General features: G+C 36.2%; 1 protein-coding gene across 1 annotated transcript; it reads right to left on the bottom strand.

The window, feature by feature from the left end:
* Positions 1-9,753: 9,753 nt before the first annotated feature.
* LOC129245275 (sialin-like) lies at positions 9,754-11,500 on the bottom strand. The gene is made up of 3 exons (XM_054883351.1): positions 11,286-11,500; positions 10,138-11,217; positions 9,754-10,066 (listed from the first exon to the last, which is right to left on the bottom strand). The coding sequence occupies exons 1-3, from the start codon at positions 11,469-11,471 to the stop codon at positions 9,845-9,847; spliced, it is 1,488 nt and encodes a 495-aa protein (XP_054739326.1). The 5' UTR covers positions 11,472-11,500; the 3' UTR covers positions 9,754-9,844.
* Positions 11,501-20,378: the final 8,878 nt, after the last annotated feature.

The raw sequence follows: 20,378 nt of genomic DNA, 5'->3' as shown, positions 1-20,378 counted from the left end.
TTTAAAGGGTTACAAGGATAATTAGTTTTATCAATAACTTTTTTCCTTAATCTTATGTATGATTCGCATGCAGGATCATCAGCACTATGTTTCTCATTTCGTTTCACTTTTAGATTAAATTTTTCATTTGCATAGACGCAGTTGACGCATTTTTTTTCATCCTTGTTATTGCAGTTACTAGCAAGATGATTGCCAGCGCATAAATAGCATTTTTCAGTATTCTTGCATTTTTTTTCACTGTGATTATAGCCGGCGCATTTCTTACATCTGTTTATATTGTAGTCGTCGTAAACATGACACCTTTCATGTCCCACATAAATTTGTTTATTTTTCATTACGTTTTCGTATGTATGAGGATCCACTTGTATTATTGCTGTTGTAGTATTTTTCTTTTTAGTTGTGTACGTGTGTATTATATTTACAGTACTGCCTTCCATTAAATTATTTCTTTTTTTATATCGTTAATAAAGCAGTTTTCATCATCCCACATGTCTTCGATTCCAACAATTTTCAACCTTGGATTTTGCTTTTCTTCCAAACTGATTGTATATTTTTCATTTGAATTTATTTGAAGAGCTTCTTGCAGTTTGGTTGCATTTGAAATATCTGATTTAATTATAATTTTATCATTTTTTCTTATTATTTTTTTTACTGGTATGCTGGTTTTATGTTATAGATTGTATTTAATATTATTAATAGTTGTTTCTAAATCTGAGTTTATTGGTTTTACGATTACACTTTGATCTTTTTCTTTATTTTTAGGTGTTTGAGTAATAGTAGAATATGATGTATTTGCAGCATTAAGCTTTAGATCACATACCGCTTGCATTAATTGATTTTTACCTTTGATTTCTTCGTTTAATTCTCTAAGCAACTTATTTTCTGTTTTCAGAGATTCCAAAGTTTTTTGGCTTTCATTTTCTTGTACATTTACCGTGTCATTATTTTTTTTCTTTTCTCCTTCGTGTAGTAATTTTAGTTTGTTATAATTTTTCTTGTATGACATTAATTTTTCTCTTAATATTGCGATTATAACTTTTAAATCACTATTCTGTAGTTCGGCATTATCTATTTCTTGCTTCTCATCAATTGAGGTTAGGTCGATATCATCATGTTCGTGACATATTACTAAGACACTTGTTATAAATTTAGATGTTTTTTTAATTCTTTTGAAGTCACTTTTGTGAAACACATTATCACATAAAAAACATGCCACAATTGAGACTTTTTGTTCTGGGTGAAATAAATATATATCAGGTGGATCTTTCCCACCATCCACAGTATTCGCCATCTTCGCTCTTACATTACACCGCAATTTTGTATTGCTGGGTATTTTTTTTTTTTTTTTTTTTTTTTTTTTTTTTTTTTTTTTTTTACTAGGATACGAGCTTTCTGAAGACAATAAAATTTTAAATGGTTTTAAAATTTTACAAGTAAATAGTAAGAAATAATTGATAGATTTGTTTAAAGCAGTGATAGTAAAAAATCCGAAGTTTTATATTTAAAAATTTATTAACTGTATGATTTTTAAAACATTTTGCTTATAGACAAACCTCTTTAGTAAGTTTATGAAATTTTTGTGAAAATAAAAAAATCCTTTTAGAAAAGATTAACTTCAAAATAAAGAAAACACTGTACAAATTGTCTGATACGAGCCGTTCGTTATTTCCTTTTCATGCCCGTAGTGGGTGGTTACGAACCAGTGTCGTAAGCCTATTTTGTGGTGGCGCTTGTTACTTGTCATGGTAGAGCAAGTATGGCTGCCAAATTTAAGAGCTGTGTTTTACCAAGATGACCGCTATATGTATGGGCTTTTAATTCGAGCCCACCTATAGGATAACCCTATATATGCGAATTTTCACACTTGAAATGCGACACTGAAAAAATCTAGTTTGTATATATGCATTAAAAGTGGCGAAAGGCTCGTTGTCTAACAAAAACGATATTAATAAAAGTTTCAAACTTTAAATAAAAATTAGAAAACTTCTCGGTATGAGTGCACGAAATATTTTTATATATATTTTTTACGCAACAGCGTCAAGAAAAAAAAGTATATAAAATCTTTTTTGTAACTTCAAGCTTGCCCTTTATTGCACTAAGATTTAATAAACTATAAAACTGCATTTCAAAAATATTTCTACAACTTTGAATTAAAAACAGTGGTAATGGAAGAAAAGTTTGTGGAATTGTCTTAATTTTTGCATAAAATTTCAACACTTAATTTATATAGTTTTTATTAGACAATGAACAAATTAATGAAAAACAAACAGATTAAACTGGTCAGAATGTTGATGTGCTATCGTTTTGTCGCGAGGTTTATTTTTGTGCATGGCTTAGGAGTGAAACAAGGAAGATTGAAGTTTTTTTGTATAAATTTTTGAATGAATTTATTTCTAGGAATTAGGTGGTGTATTTTTCAAACACGAGTATAAATTCTGAATGCACTTTCCAGGACTTTTCTGTGAATAATTCATGCACGAGTGCATAAAGAGTTCCAAAAATGGTGTGCCGTTCTTAGGAGTTCTATACCCACAAAAAAATTACATTTGGTTAAAAGATTAACTGAGAAAATACAAAACAAGAACTGCTTACTATGCTGACGACCCCTTCAAATACAGATATCACTGCCCAAATTAAAAAGAATAAGATTCTGTGAGTTGATTTTCGTAGAGAGGTCAAAAAAATTTACGTGTACTGGCAATTCAAAAGTTCACTTCCCTATCTTCTTTTAGGGTGTGTTCAAAGTTTACATCTTTTGTACACTGTTAAGGTTAATCGGCATATGGGAACTATGATACTCTTAGAGGGTAGACATATATTGTGTTCAGAAGTTCTATGTAAAATAAAACGGCGAATATTTTAACCTTCTATATCCTCCAGAGATGCGCCTCTCTTGTCAGTGTTTGCGGGAAAGGTAAAATATACTCACACAAATACTTGTTGAAAAACTTCATATCCGAATCATATCTTAGGCCCATGGATAGGGCCGGGCCTACTAAATTTTTGTTTTTTCATTCCCTTAATTTTGGTGCACTTACATACTAATGAAAGGCAGCCGTCGTTCTAGAAAGGGTTGGTACGTGATTACCATTCGGTAGTGCTCGGGTGCGAAATCTCGTACATTAAAGACTGAATGGTAGGAATTTTTTTTAATTATAAATTTTTAATTAATTAATTAATTTTAAAACAATGGCAATCCTTTGAGTGCACTTATGGAAAACGAACAACATCCCAATTCCAACTCCACAAATTAGATGAGGAGCTCAAAAAAGAATATGCGTGCCAACTATATGTATAGGCTTCCCTCTTCCCTTCGCCACTTCTCTGCTCGCCATCTCTTTGCTTATGTAACTTGACGAAAAATTTGCTTGCGAAAGCAGCAACAAAGTTATTGAGCAAGATTCGTCTCTAGCGGGTATGGTTATACATCCTTAAACTAGTAATATTCACTGTCTCATAAAAACATATCATTTAGCTCTATCCCTGCGTTGCCAATTTTCATTTATACCAGTTACTTCGTCTATTCACCACCTGCTAACCCTTGGAGAAAAGAAGAGGCCTTAAATAAGATGATCCGCATAAATGTTTCTACCGTAAATTATTGGTGCGTTCGTTAGAGCAACCCTTCCCATTTTTATGATATACGATTTCATTCGTGCGGCTCGTAGTTTGGTTGGCTGCACAGTAGCACATCTGGCTTTCAGAAACTCAGCAAAGAAGACGCGTTTTTAGCAGTGTAACTGCCCGCTTTACCCGGGGGAAGACTTTTCACCCCCATTTTTTAATTGAAATTTTTTTTTATATTATTGCTGTATATTTTTTAACTTTGAATTGTGCACCAATAAAGTTTAAAAATTCTGTTTACAGTTTTCGTTTACACAAAAAAAAAAAAAAATCCTGCAAAAATTTATGTGAGAGAAATAGTTGTTTATTTAAAAAAGTGAACTTAACAATGTGAAAGGTAAAATTTTATTTTATATTTCACTCTATATATTTCACTTCAACTTCCGAATTTGAGTGCAGCTACGTCTTTTCAGCGGAATTTTTTTCAAGTGATATTTCGCAAATTAAAAAGAAAAATACAAAAATTTCGCAGTCCACCTAAACCAGTATGGACTGTGTTATTCGTGGGTATTGCATATAAGCCGCGTACACTTTTCCTACCGATGATGCTTTCGTTACTTGCGTGGACTGTATTGGCGTTCGCTGTCCTTAGAATTAAAACGTTGAAAACGAAAAAAATAGTTGCCCTGAACTTAGATCATTCTATACTTTTTTTACTTCTTTTTAAGTTCTTATTTAGTACATTCATTTTTCACAGTGTGTACAGAAAAACAATTCTACAGAAAAAGAATATATGTGTGGCGTGCATATGAGCGGATATTTTTCTAAAAATATTTTTATTTATTGTTTTTATTTATACATTCTTTATCACTGGAAGCAGAAAATACATTTTTGAGGCTCATGCATACGCATATCATCTTTTTATATCCGCACACTTTTGCACAAGGGTATTATAATTTTGTTCATATAACGGTTGTATTTAAAAGCATGAAGGAAATGAGATTGGTAATTAACGACCTTAAAAGAAGGTTCGGTTAGGTTAGGTGAGGCTATACTAGCTGGCCGAAGCCACGAAGAGACCATTTTGGTTGATAGCGATCTCAGATCACAGTCCTTTTTTATTATTTTTATTTTGCGAAAATATGCATCGCTCAAGATGCAGGAGTCGCTCAAGCTCCAGTTCTTTCAAAACTGAGCGTACCCAGCTAGCGTAATCTATTTTTCGAAAGAGCTCGACAGTCGCATAGAAAATATTCCAGGGTTTCTCATATACCCGGCTAATTACAATTCCTGCAAGCGTCGTTAAGAGTTAGATTTAGTTAGAAATAAAGGGTTTTCCAATAAGAGGTGTTATTTTGATATTCAAAGAAAAATGCTATTTTTTAATATAAATGATTGGATGTTTTTTTCATTATAAAGAGGAAGGTATGCCGTTAATAGTGGGAAATAACATCGGGCTAATTACCACCAAGACGACGCTTATAGGACAATATCCCTTTCATGAAATTTTCCATAATCGAATTGCAAAGTGGCTGCCTTCGATGGCTGTCTTCGATAGCCTCACGAATTCCATCTTTGAGGTCTTGAATTGAACCTGGGCTGTTGGAGTAGGCCTTCTCTTTCAGGTGGCCTCAGAGAAAAAAGTCACAAGGTGTTAAATCACAAGATCTCGGTGGTCAATTGTGATCACCTCTTCGAGAGATAACAGGGTCCGGAAGCTTTTCCAGTAAAATATCAATGGTTTCGTTGCTTGTGTGGCACCTAGCGCCGTCTTGTTGAAAATAAAGTAGTCAATACTATCCAATTCCGGCCATAAAAATCGTTTATCATCTCTCGATAGCGCAATCCATTCACTTGTAACACCTGTTATTGGAAACCAATTTAGATAGCTGGTACTCGTAAGCATGCGCTGCAACTAGGCAGGAGAGTTCTACAGTTCCTTCTATCGAACGATGTAACAGATTTGGTATACTTGTCATCATATGTGAGATTACTTGTCATCATATGCGTGTTCATGACAACTTTGCAATCGGACAAAGATATCTGCCTTTCTTAACATGTGCTCCTCTAGTTCTTTTTGAATTGTAGGGGTTTAAGTGCCTGACTTATTTGACCCCCTGCAAGTCTCGCGCCTTCTTTAGCTATACCGTCCGCTATCTCATTTCCCTCCATGCCTTTATGCCCGGAACTCAACATACACAAAGCCTGCGTTTACGATCCAGCTTGTTAATTATTTCCTTACATTCATGGACATTTTTGGATGATAGACAGTACGATTTTATCGCTTTATAAACGCTTGGCTATCCACGTAGAAGTTTATTGCGGAGTTAATTGGACGATGTTATAATTTTTGCAAATGGCATCGTACGTCAATCATATTTCACACTTGTGAACCAGACAGCTGCTGTATGCAAGGTCAGGTTAGATTAGATTGAAGCGGTTGTCCACTATGGGACACATTCGAGCTCATAGCCCATTGTGATGCCGCGTTTGGAACTTGTCCTTATCTCTTCTAAAAATTTTAGGAGATCCTTGATTTCGACAGAACTAAGATCGTCCAATTCATTAAAGGATTGTCTACCTAAAATTGTGAGTATACGTCTTGATAGAGCAGGTCAGTGGCACAACTGGTACGGGATCGTCTCTTCCTCATCTAGACAACTTCTGCAGAAGTCATGTGTTTGCAAACTCATCCGCTGGGCCTGCCTTCGGATTAGTCAATGCCCCTTTATAACTGAAATGAGTATGCTAAGACTGTGCTTATCTTGTTGCCAGAAATTCTGTGCATTTCGCATTGAGAGCCGGCAGATTTGTCGGGCGATTCTGCATGTGGTTTCATTGCACCATCTATCGTTCGCTGTTCCTACAATTTCCTCAAAGCTAAGCAGCTTAAATGTTTGCAAGGGTATGCCTATATCACTGTCTATGTAGTCATCGGTCAATTTGGAGCCAAGTTTCGCTAGTTTATCGGCTCTATAGTTACCCTTAATGTCGTAATGGCGAGGAAACCATGTTACCTTGAGGTGAAATGACTCAGCCATCTCGTTAGGAGATGTGCGGCATTTCATGGATACCTTGGGGGTTGTGGACTGCTTTGTGAGAGATTTTATCGCCGTCTGGCTGTCAGTGAAAATGAAGATGTCATCTCCAGGCATCACATCACACTATACCAGTGTCACGGATTTCAGTATTGTCGTCAGTTCAGCCTGAAAGACACAACAGTAGTCGGGAAGCCGAAAACTGAAGGAGACCCCCAGATGTTCGGAATATACACCTCCGTCCACCATGCCTCAAGCTTTGAGCCATCTATGTGTACATGGATGGACTCGCCCTGTCTTACTTCATTCTGTTCCCACTCTTCCCTCGAGAGTTGGCGGGTCGTGAATGTTGTAATGCCAATATGCCCTCCAGGATTTTACTGTGGCCGTAATCAATGTTTGATCACTTACTCAAAGTGTTCAGCGTTATTGCTGCACTGCACGTGATGGGTTGCCTGCAGGTCTACCGGAAGGAAGTTTAATATCACATACATACAGTGCTTTCGATGGTGTGGTTGACATTGCACCGCCTATAAGAACAGATTCGAGTCTTTGGATCTTGTCAACTCTTTTAATGTTGGCCTGCTCAAGAGCATTCCACCATATTGCAATATCGTAGTAGAGGATTGGACTAACAAACAGTAATGCAGTATACAAACAAACAAGCAGCGGAGAGCTGGAGTACTAAAGACAGGTCTCCATCATTCAAAATCATTTTTGTATTTAGTAAAAAGCTATTCAAGAACCGTTGGATTATTATTTTGCGCCATCTTGTAAAGAAGGGATCTCAGAATGATAAGAGAAGTAGATTTGGCCATATCGGTCCTACCGTCCGTTCGTCTGTGCACAAGAAAACTCTGTAAAAATATAATATGGTACTCGTAGTACAACAACAAATCTTGAACATAATTTACAGAGAGTGACTGGAATAAATTAAATAGTAAAATTTTTACAAAATAATCAAAGGCAAATGGGGGCATAAAGAAAAAAAAACATGCCAATATAAAAATCTTCAACAAAAGAGAAAAATTTAATATATTTCAATTAAACTTCATACACTACACGTGACTTATTGCAAACCAGGCTAACCTGATACACTACACATTACTCTTAGTTTAAGGCAGTTTGGTATTGAGAATGGTTGAAATCGGTCAATAGCCACGCGCACCTGCCATACAACTTTAGCTTTCAAAACAAAAAAAAAAATAAATAAAATACAAAAAAAAAAATTTAAATGGGCGGTGATATGACCAGTTTTGGATAAATGCGTGTATCTTGATAACGACTCAATAAAATCAGCCCAAACTTGATTCATGTATTGCTCTCCATCTCATTTAGATCCGCATAAATAAAAGGGTCTTTAAAAAGTGACGCCTAGATGTGAGTGGTGAATAATTTCTAGACGGTACTTGCTTTATGTTATTTTTGACGTTTGCCAGGTGGGCACACGTACAAAGTAGAAAAAATCATGGAGGCAATGCGTTAAATTATTGAAACTTCTTTTGCCAACTGTCGATATTTAAGAACAACATACCGCAAATTACGTAATTTTGTTGTGGAAATAATTGTCGAATGAGTCGAGAATTCAAAGTTTGGGAAACAAATTTGAAGAAACTGGTTCTGTCGACTATATAGTAGAAAAAGGACTGGCATACCAGACTGGCGTTTTCTGAAAAGTAAAGTCTATGTGAATTATCCAACAAGGATTCCTGAGCTAAAGCACAATATTCGGATCGAGATTGCTGAACGCAATGCGATAATGTGTGAGTGAGTGCTTGAAAATTTAAACTATAGTATGACGGCCTATAAATGTGCTCATGGTGAACATTTAACTGATGTCATTTTACAGATATAATTATTAAAAGCCGTATTTTGAATAAAAATATTCCAACCTGAAAGAATCTACATTTCTACATCTCTAACTTTAAAACGACATTTAGGCGCGTTTTTTATTGGGATGGAATAGAATCACGTCCACTTTTTAAGTATTAAGAGTAAATTACCGTCAGTCACTCTAACGTAACAAGCTACACCTCTCACTGATTGAGTTTATTTGATTCCAACCAGATCTGATTAAAGTTTTTTAAAGTGTGTACGACTACCTATATATATAATATATAAAGTTCAATCTGGACCGAATTTGACCTCCCTTAACTTTTATTTATTTACTTTTTTTATTCCATTGTCCATACGCATGAAATGTCCAAGCTGTGCACTCGTTTTATTTTGATGCGTTGAATTATGTCTACATCATTATGAATATCGTACAGGTTTGCACTCCATCTTCTTCGGTACCCGCCGTTCACTAGAATCTTAGAATAGTTCCTTCAAACGCTCCCAATGCATTCATATATCTTTCTAAAACATCGTTTACGTTCTATGCCATATAAAAGAAGGGACAAGATGCGAGGTTTTGGTTCTTCAATTTAGCACCCATCGGCAAGGATTATTTTTCATTTGACTTCTCGGCTTACATTATAAGTTGTATAATATTAAAGTTCGATCTTGAGGAAATGAAGCTATTTTTAGCTGTGAAAATGTAGCCAAACTGAGTGATGTGGAGGTACTGTATCTTATCGTTGATCACCGCTCATTCTCGTGCTTCATCGGACTCTTTTGCGTGAACGTCAGTTTTTTAATTATTCTATATGTTTTTGGGAATGTTTTCCGATTAAATTAAGACATTTAAAAATGCAATGTTTTTCAAGAAAGAGTCAATCAACTACCTTGATAGTGGCCGCTCTATTCAAATGGCTTGGTGCGTGACTATCAATCGGAAGTGTACAGGCTGGAAGCTACGAGCACGATACAGCAATGGGGAGAAAAAGTTTTTTCTAATAGCGGTCGCCCCTCGTCAGGCAATGACAAAACTCCGAGAGTATTTCTGCTATGAAAAAAATCTTCATAAAAAACATCTGCCGCTCGGATGTGGCATAAAATTGCAGGTTATCCCATTTGTAGAGAACATTAAGACGCTCAGCACAAATAGGCGAAATAGCTCGGCGAAACACAAAAAATGGGTGTAAGACCAATTATATACATATATAAGTACATATATGTATACATATATATATATATATAAATATGCATAATTAAACTTTCGTTGTTTGCCCTGGCCGAAAAGAAAATAATTTTTTTGTATGGCGGTTTCTGTATACACATTTGTGTATGTACATATATAAATGTAAATAAAATATTTTCATATAAAACATAAACAATGTAACAAAATAAAATTATATTAACTAAGCTAAGTGTTCTCTTGTAATACCAGCATCACTTTTTTCCGTATAATTTTGCGCAACTCTTGGGAGCTCCACGCTATATTTTTTATTTTTTTCTTCCAATTTCGGTTCTTCGTTCCACGGCTGCACTTTAGCGGTACCGAATATCAGAAACATTAGATTGCCAAAAAAGCTTATACCTCCTGCTAAGCAGAAAATAATGCGCCATTGATAAATATTCGTCTGTGAGAAATAAAAGTTGTTGAAGCAAATAAGAAAACAATTAAGCAAAAATATTTGTTATTATAAATCACCGCATCTGTAACGATGTAGCCAACGATGAGCGGCGCCATGATGCTCATCACATTTGCTGCTGTATTTGCGATACCCGTAAGCGTGCCAGCAAAGTGTGGGGATAAGTCGAGGTGATTCACTTGATAACCAAAATGTACAACAGTGCTTATTGTTACAGTTAGCGTTAGCAGCGAGATCGCCAAGTCACCGTTATCGGTACGTATAAAACCTAAGTAGACAAATGTAACCGCCGGTATCCATAGGCCAATTGTATTGAAGATCTTACGACTTATGGTCGCATTCAAACGCTTAGACTTTTCCAAATAGCTAGCGACAGGGCAGAGTGCCAGCGAAAGGCAAAGCATAGAGAAATAGGGCAGTGCCGAATAGAATGCATTGCTTTGTATATCTTTACCCAGGACATTTTTAATGTAGGATGGCAGTTGTGTGAGTAGCGTCCAAAAGCACCAGCTGCTCGCACACTGGCTAAGTGCAAGTACTAGAAATGGTTTTGAGGTCATGATTTGCATCCACGGTATGGCACGCACTGTTTGACATTCTTCACTTCTTGCATTATGACCCAATGATGTAGCGATTAGTACACGTTCAGCTGTTGAGATGTATTTACATTCATTCGGCGTACTCGCACCCAACACAAACCACAAAACAGCCCATAGTAAACCCAAAGCACCGGGTAGATAGAATGTGCTTGGCCAACCCCAACTGGAAGAGCAAAGTATACCGCTGGTGGCCAGCATAATCACTATGCCCAATTCTGTGCCTGAAGTGCAATAAGTAAGCATTACACTGCGTTCGTGTGTGGGCGCCCAATTGACTATTATTGTTGCGAGCGTGGGATTAGTTGCGCCCTGAAATAAGCCTTGACAAAAGCGCAACACGCAAAGCAATGGCCAACCGCCTACATTGATACTCAGTGGTGTGAGGAGGCCCAATATGCTACTGGCAGACACACTAATGAACAACAGTAGATGACCACCGAAACGACGTGCCCAGCCACCAGCTGGGATCTGCGTAAATAGGTAACCAAAAAAGAAGCTGCTAAGTATATGCGATTTCGTTTTCTCCGACCAGATGTACTCCTGCAGACAAAATTTGTATATATATGTATGAGTTTGTTAAAAAAATATATACATATATATTTGCTCACCGGAAAATCTGGATTCGCACCTTTATTATCCATCATCGCTACTATGGCCATGGAAATATTTACTCGCGTAGCATAGCTAAAGCATAGGCCACATGAAATTAACAGACATTGTAGGTATCGTACGCCAAAAATAGGATGTCGTATTTGGCTGTTACTCTGTATTGAGAAGCGTGGCTCTATCGTCATGATGGAAAGCGATTGTTAATAAAACTGACCAGAATTCTATGCGAAGTACAAGTGAGATTTGAATCCATGCCTATTGCGCTTTATAAGATTTTTCTTACCATAATAATGTTTGGTGCGAAACAAACAATTACAAACACAGTTTCCCCCTCCAGCGATAACATCATTAGCATCTAGGGCAACAAATAAAATCGTACAAATTGTTGTCTAAAGCAGGCTACAGACGATGAACAAGATTGCGAACATGCTCGCGCTCAGTGGTTTGCGAACATGTTCGTCGTTTGCGGTATGGTGCGTGAACATTACATTGAAAACAAGAGTAACTGTGTATCATTTTGTGTAGATGCTAGAAGTGTGCACATAGGTGAAAAAATTTGAGCCTGAACCAAAAATTAATAGTGCAATTAATTGAGTACCTAAAAAACAAGCCAGTATTATTGCAAATAATAAAGTCCAAAAAATTTGAGCAAGGCAAACTTGTAAAGAAAGTGATGTTAATACCACGACAGAGTAGGCTAAAAAAATTATTTCATTACATGAACTTCAAAAAATAAAAGAAACGGAAAAATCTGAATCTCGTCAGTTTTCATATACTCATAGACAAACAATAAATAAAAAATAAAAAAAGAAAAATTAAAAAATCTGATAATGGCTACGAGGGGTGCCTTGTATATGTCGGGACTTGGCAACCCTGGTGTTGCAATCTGGCAACTGACAGCTGTATCGCAAAGTTTGACATTTTTTGGCTTTTACGTACTCAGAACGTTTTGAGTTACCAGCGCTATTTGCGTTGTTTACAGTAACTTAAAAGATTCATCTCGGTCCATAAATGGAATTAAATCGTGAACATTTTCGTGCGATTATTTTTTACAACTTTCGACGTGGATTAACTCAGCAACATTGCATGGATGAACTTAATTCATTTTTTGGCGATGAAGCTCCATCAAGGACCAGTGTTTATCGATGGTATGGTGAATTAAATCGTGGTCGTAGTTCACTCCAAGACGAATTTCGTGAAGGTCGTCCAAAATCAGTTGTTGTTCCGAAAACCATTGATGCTGTGCGCGAACTGATATTGCAAGATCGTCATGTGACCTATCGTGAGATTGAGACAATCTTAGGCATGAGTGGGACCAGCATACATTCAATATTGCATAAACATTTGACTGTCAAAAAAATTTGTTCGCGTTGGATTCCACACAATTTGTCAATCGCTCAAAACAAGGCTCGTGTCGATTGGTCGAAGGAAATACTCAAAAAATACGATCGCGGGGCTTCGAAACACGTCTATGACATCGTGACAGGTGATGAATCATCATCTCAACAGAGGTCAAGGTTTTCGACACCTGAAGTAGCGGTTGCGGCATTCAGAATGCATGTTTTGGAGGTACCTCATACAGAGTGGCAAAAGTGCTTCGACAATTGGTTCAAACACATGCAAAAGTATATAGATCTTCATGGAGAATATTTTGAAAAACAATAAAGTGATTTTCGATGATTAAAATTTGTTTTTGTTCTCTAATCCCGACATATAAAAGGCACCCCTCGAATTTTTCTTGTGTTCATTTAAGGTTTTTGCACCTCGGGTGCAATGGGTTAATTGGCGCGTACACCCTTTTTTGGGTGTTTGGCCGAGCTCCTCTTTCTACAGGGTGATCGATATGAAGTGTTACCAACTTCACACTGCTTGTATCTGTAAAACAGCTCATGACATTAAAAGCATTTGCGTCTCAGTTTTGTTGAATTTTTTGTTCTGTGATGGAATTCAAACGTAATAGTGTGGTTCGGAAAGTGAAGGCTCGACTTGAACGAAATCCACGTCGAAGTGGAAGAAAAATGGACAAAGAACTGAAAATATCGCAAGACAGCATTCGACGCATATTGAAAAATGAGCTGAAGGTCAAGGCTTACAAGTTCCAAAAAGCACACTATCTTTCACCCCAGCAAAAAAAAGTTCGATGCGAAAGAGCAGAGGAGTTGTTGCGCTTGCACGAACGTGGCGAATTTCATAACATTGTGTTTTCTGATGAAAAAAATTTCACAATTGAGCAGTTCATAAACACTCAAAACGATCGTGTTTACTTGACCGAACGCTCAAACGATAATTTGAGCCCACATATGGCCACTCGAAGCAATTTCCCATCGCAAGTAATGGTTTGGGCCGCAGTGATCGCTCATGGACGCTCTCCAATCGTTTTTATCGAGCCTGGTGTCAAAGTGAAGGCGACTGATGATCGGGAAAATGTTTTATAGGCTGCTTTAGAGCCGTGGACACGCAAACACTTCGGTCGTAGACCATGGACGTTCCAACAGGACTCGGCACCGTCTCATAAAGCTCGTGTGAACCAAGAATGGTTAAAAAATCATGTTCCACACTTCATTTCGTCCACACAATGGCTTTCGAATTCGCCAGACGCAAATCCGATGGACTATTCCATCTGGTCCATTTTGGAGAGCAAGGTGAGGACTAAAAAATATGCCAGTATGGATGCGCTGTAAAAAGCGATTATACGAGAATGGACCAAAATTTTGCAGCATGCAACTCATTTTTTGACCGTTTGAAGGCTATTGTCAAGGCAAAAGGTGGTCATATCGAGCTGAAGTGAATATATGTTAAAATTGTTTATAATAAAAACTAATTTCACACAAAAAAGTTATGGTGTTTTGAATAGGTAACACTTCATATCGTTCACCCTGCATTTGTGGCGTGCTTCTGGATGTTGTTCCACAAAGGGTTAGTTTACTTACCTGAATAAATAGCTTTAGTGTAGAAATAATTCCTTAACATGTTTCTACTACTAGTAAGCAGATGGACTGATGTGAAATATTTGTCAAGAATTTAAAGCTGTCCCAACTTTGTTCTGTTTCTTTTGAAACAGGCATAAATAACAAACATTGCAATCGCATCATCCCCGGTTTTGCTATCCATCTTTACGCTATCAACATAAAATCACATATGAGCTGCTCGCCGTATGTGGCAAACGACAGCGAGCACGTTGGCGAGCATGCTCGCGTGCATGCACATCGTCTGTAGCCTACTTAAGGTAATTGGTTTAAGAAAAAAGGATATACAAACATACACAATATCTTTTATTTGTAGAATAACTTGTATCCCATCTAAATCTAATCGTAAAAATGCTGTCTCGTTACGCACAACAACTGTTTACTGTCTTAGAGTGCAGTTATCGACGCATACGTAGCCCGTAAATGCAGTCCGTAGAAAGATGTGTATGTCAAGATATGGAAAGTCATGCCGTAATGGCTCTCTCTCTCTATTTTTACTCGTGGTGTTATTTGCATATAAGCCCTTGCGCGTGCTCTAGCATTTCACTGCCAAGGACAATAAAGCGCAAGGTTTGGCCTTCTGAAGCAAAATTGTGCGGGTAACCATGGCTGTTACTTCACGCGGGTTTTGTCAGCTGAATGTTGCTCGCTCAGTTTACACCTATTTTTCTTACATTGTTCTAATCAGTCATGCTCCAACACAATCTCAGTTTTGGCCAACTTCCGTCGTGAACAAAGCACTGTCATAACCCCTCTTACGTAAGCTTATCATCTGATTCCTTAAACTCGTTGAGAGTCGAGTAAGGGTTTGAAATTGGCCGCACATTTGCATTCTGCACATTGTGTTTTACTGCAATAATGATAGACTACAAGATTGCGACTTCCGTGAGAGTATTTCTGACTGTGGCGTAATAATTGAATTTAGAAGAAAGATAACAGTGTTGTAGGGCAAATGTACCTATGAATAATAATAAAAATGACAAAATAAAACAACAACAACGTTAGTACAAATATTTTACTATTACGTCAACAAATCTGCTGACTTTGCCAAATTTACTAAGCGCAGGATAGAGGTACGCTGATGTCGCCAACTCTGTATTCCTTCCACCATGATTTTACTGTGCAAAAAATTCTCGCTTTGCCACAAGCTTGTTGAAGTTGCACTCAGCTCGGGTCAGCTGTCAAAATTGAAATCGAAAAATTACCTCTTATCTTGAATGAAAAAATTATGTATAAAAAAGTCCCGAAATTCTGCTATGGGATACTGATAATAATATAACTTTATTGGATGCTTCCCAAAGCTGGTAGCTGACTGCATTCGGAAGTTCTCTGCTATTTCTTTAGTTCTTCAGGATTAAGGAGTTCTATTAAATAATCAGCGCTAGCTTTATCGAAGCGGTATTCCCGTCATCCAATTCAATAGGCTCGTAGTGCTGATTACGTAGGTTTCTACGGCAACGTCTACGGAAACGGGCTGCTATGGTGAGTTTTTATTTATATACACAAGTATACACGCTGCTCTCCTAAGAAAGATCGTGCGACCTAATAATTAGTACAAATTTACGTTGTTGAGTAATCAGATTATTACTTAATTCTGTGTTTGTTTTGATTCTACAAATGCATAATTCAGTAAACACAAACGCTAGTACAGTGACTACCAAAATTCACCCCATACTGAACCGTTTAAATGTGAGCTCGATATGGTATCTTTCATTTGCAATTCAAACGCAATTATATTTTAGTGAAACCAAAATCTTATTTACATTAACGTGACTGAACTGAACTCAACCGGATCTGTTCCCTATTATTACAAAAAGATTCTATGACTTTATCCAGATTGCATTTCATTAACTACAAGGCTATGATAAATTCGATTACGTTAGATAAGTTTAGGTCAGAAATGTATAAACCAAAGTGTTATCTAAATACTGTAAGACTTTCTTACAATAATTTGTATTGTAAGACTTTCTTAAAATATTTTGTTAACTCGAAGTTAGGTAAGAATAAGTTTGGATATTTTTTTCAACAGCACAAATAGGCCAAAACTGAGCACTAGTGTTAGAGATTACATGATGTTTGTATTTAATTTTTGTTTTCACACAGACTTAAATAGTAAGGTTAGAATGGTAAGGTTAGTTAAGAGGTTAGGTTAGGTCACATCTCAGTGTTGATGGTAGGAGAACTATCGTAGTACCTTTCTTTCATGCTTTCGTTAAAGTGAGCAAGTGGTAAATATAACATTGATTGAACATGATTTACATTTTCTCTACTACACGGCAGCTACGTTCATTCTACTGGGCAATGTCTCGACGGCCAGTAGCGATTTCGGTTATGCCTAAAAGAAGACGCGCTTCAAGTAAATTCGGAGGTTGAATCATTTTTATCAAACTTTGATCTCATTCGTTGTGCTATCCCACATGTGAATTCTTGGGTTCATTTTTTTATTGCTTGGTCGGAAAGGAATTTTCAAGATGATTGCAAATTGAAGTGGATAACTGTGCCAAAACTTCAGTGCAGATAAGGCATGAGGGAGATTTAAGAAAAGAGTACACAAACACGGATTGTTTGTAAACAAAAATGAAAAAATTGAGTTACAATAACCAATGTAAACATGAAAGAGATCAGAAAAGAAAATATGTATGTAGAATAAAGTTGTTAACAACAAAAATAGTTTGAAGAAAACTCTACACACAACGTTCACTTGTTCAATTTTCTGTGATCTGGATATTAGACTGAAAACTCAATTTTCTATCTGCTGTAAAATTGCCTGAGAAAGGTATTAATATTAGCTACGGAAGCTCATTTGCTTAGTGTCCTCTTCTTAATGTAGACCTTTTTTTCATTGTCATTAATGATCATTTTTGTTTAGCACTGTGCAGTTGCTCATAAACGTGTAAATAAATTCCCTCAGTATCTGGGAGAAAAAGCCTGTTTTCTTCAAATAGAAATTTTTAACTAAATATTTATTTTAACTTCGTTGCAGTTGACAATGAACTTCTTAGAGCGGGTGGGGTTCAATGAACATCTCCACGAATTAAATATGTACATAAGTATATGAGGGATAAACATTTTTTCACGATCATACATTTCTACGATTCTAGGCATTTCGGTATCTCCGGGATCCCGAAATTAATCCCGCGATTTATATTCATTATTTTGCAAAAATTTAATTTGATAAAATTGCATATACAATATATTACTTGAAAATTATCATATCTTTTAATAAGTAATACATATGTAAATGGGCTTTAAAGAACAGTAAAACAAAACCGTTCAAACATATCCACATCTGCTAGAAAGTCATGTCACCATTTTATGTGCTTCGCAAGAAATGACGAATTCCCAAAATCACGAGATTGTTGGCAAATAATGCTGACATTTTAGGGAGTTAAATATACCGAAATCCCGGGGCCTCGGGATTTCCATCACTAATAAGTATAGATACATATGCATAAAGAAATCTAAGCAACCTTGATGCTATGTAGATGGCACATGAATGCACTGATTTATTTTACATTGATAAGAATTGTGACTAGAAACTTTTCCATTGGCTAATAATGCGCCTTAATTAAATTTGTGTGGCAATACTGTAAAGAATAATCAGTCTGTTAAGTAATAATCTTAAGTTAAGTTAGGTGATAATCTGTAAACATCTAAAAGAAGGAGCAATTGTAAATTATTTGTTGTGTGGCCACAATCCAGCTGGCATAAAGTGGATATAATTGGCGTCACAAATATGTAAATGGATTAAGGTAATAAGGCGCTAAAAAGAATTTTTTATTTGTTATAAACAAGTGATTGTATAAGCATAGCAACAAATGTTCCCACAATGCGTCTCTGTGCAATATTAGTGCCTGAGGAAAATGTGAATCTTATTGCAGGAGAAGTTAGGAGACATAAAAGATGATAAGCTAACACAATGATTCCGTAAATTCTATCAGGTAGAAGAACTTCACATTAGAATTGTAACTTCACATATTCGTCCACAGGTAGTCATACTCGTATATGGCATTGTGTTGACTCAAAGACGACCATAACATCGGAGGAGGAGGCTTTGCTGGACAACTTAGACGTCTTTCATATACCCGCATGAGGTAATGCAAGGGGGTATGAGGTACAAATCATAGAACTATGTCTGTAGTATTATAATATGCAGACACTGAGGCTTGACGCTCCTTTTAAATATTCAGTATGTTTCTTTGCTCTCCCGAGGTCGCCCGCAGGTGTTCAAAACTGGCAGCTTAGGGTTTTTTGTCGGTTCTCGGGCTATTGAAAACATGGTGAAAAGAATTTAGTGTTATGACTAACATCGGACCGTTAACTGGCTCTCAGCGATTTTGAAAAAATCAGCTGATTTGCTGACGTCACATGGGTCATGGTTTGTTTACGAAAAAACTGAAGTAGTGTTGGTAAAATAGGCAAAAAATCAACACAGTATACGCTTATGCTACTTCATTACCTTCTTAACAAGGTCTGATTGGACGAGTGTGTGACTGCGAGTGAAATTAGCGGGCAGAATTCCACTGCCAAGCACCCTGTGACGTGACAGTCGAAGTTACTGTCACAATTTTATTTTTTACCATAGCGGATGACCAAACCTCTCCAACTAACAACCCTATCAGCCTTGGTTGAGAGCCTTTTTGAGAAAGTAATTTCTGTTTCCATTAGACCAAAGTCACCCAGAAATAAGTGCGGGTGAGTTTGTGAAGACTGTCGAATTGAATTGTCGACTGTTTTGTAATAGAAGAGGAAGAATTAAAGTAAAAATAAAGAACAACAAATAAGTGAGGGTGAGTTTGTGAAGACTATCGAATTGAATTGTCGACTGTTTTGTAATAGAAGAGGCAAAATTAAAGTAAAAATGAACAAAAACAAATAACTTTGATTTTTGGTTTCGGACAAGAAATTTGTATATATTGGGTTCCTGAACTTCTGGACTGTTTACGTTCTATTGAGTGTATATTTTCTTTTTATGCTCAGCGGCCCGAAAACTAAAAAAAAAACAGACGTATTGCAAACTCTGTAATAGCTCTGAGTGTGGATTTTCAACATTTTTTTTGTGCAAAAGTTAATTCTACTTAATTAGCGCTTTCTAAATGCAATGGTGTCCCCTGTCAGATTGGCACCAGTTCTTAAGCTTAAGAAACTATCGAAACCTTTGGCCCAATTTTTAACTTGCGCTTTCCATATAATTGTTTGAGTGGAAAGATGAGTTATATATGCATGTATGTATTAAGTGTTCTGTAAAAAAGACCCATACGTGTTAAGGCGATTAGAAGGATATCTGCCCTCATGCCCAGTAACTTAAGAACTACGTGCGCTTTGGCTGGAGAGACAAAAGATAATTAAAGTTATGTGTGTTACTTTCGGCACAATACCTAGGTACCGCTGGTGGATTGTGAAATGGGCAAATAGGGTATTAAGATAGAGCTAATAGTAAATCTCATAACCTCTTTCGACCCTCAGTGATACCTTCGTTTTTTTTTCATTTCAACGTCTAAATCGGAAAACTGAAAGAGAAGACATCGAAGTTGGCTGCTTTTATTTAATTTATCATAATTTTTATGTTTTGTGTACGATTTAATCACTTATAGACTAAAAATATTTGTAATGAAATTGTCTTTCATCTTAATATTTGTAATAATTTTTTTTACAAAAATTTATAAGCTAAAAAGAATGAATAAATATTCATGTATATATTTTCAAAAGCTTGGAAATGTTTTTAAGTTTTGAAATTTAAGGGGCAGCAACTCAAAAAGCAGTATTACGAGTTTTAATAGTTTTCCAAATCTAAACAACTTTTACAAATATTTAAATAAGATAGAAAGCAATAAGAACTGATTTTGTTATGAGTTAGGATTATTTTTGCAATTGGGGCTTATAAGTACCAGAGCCCTTAAGCATTACGCATAAGCATTAAAATTGTAGATTTTGGTTTGAAAAGTGTTGATATATGCACTCTTTTTAAAAAAAGGAAAAGAAAAAAACCCGTTAAAATAAAAATTTATATTCGTGAAATAACAACATTTTGAAAAATTTTTAAGTCAAGCATCTTACGCTTAACGATTTAGAAAGCTGAAGGAGCAAGGAATAAAAACTACAAGCATTTAAATTTTTTTTTAAGCT

The sequence above is a fragment of the Anastrepha obliqua genome, chromosome 4 (genome assembly GCF_027943255.1).
Source record: "Anastrepha obliqua isolate idAnaObli1 chromosome 4, idAnaObli1_1.0, whole genome shotgun sequence".
In the NCBI taxonomy this organism is placed as follows: Eukaryota; Metazoa; Arthropoda; class Insecta; order Diptera; family Tephritidae; genus Anastrepha; species Anastrepha obliqua.
Note: the sequence above shows the minus strand (reverse complement) of the source record. Positions and strands in the feature narration are given on the sequence as shown.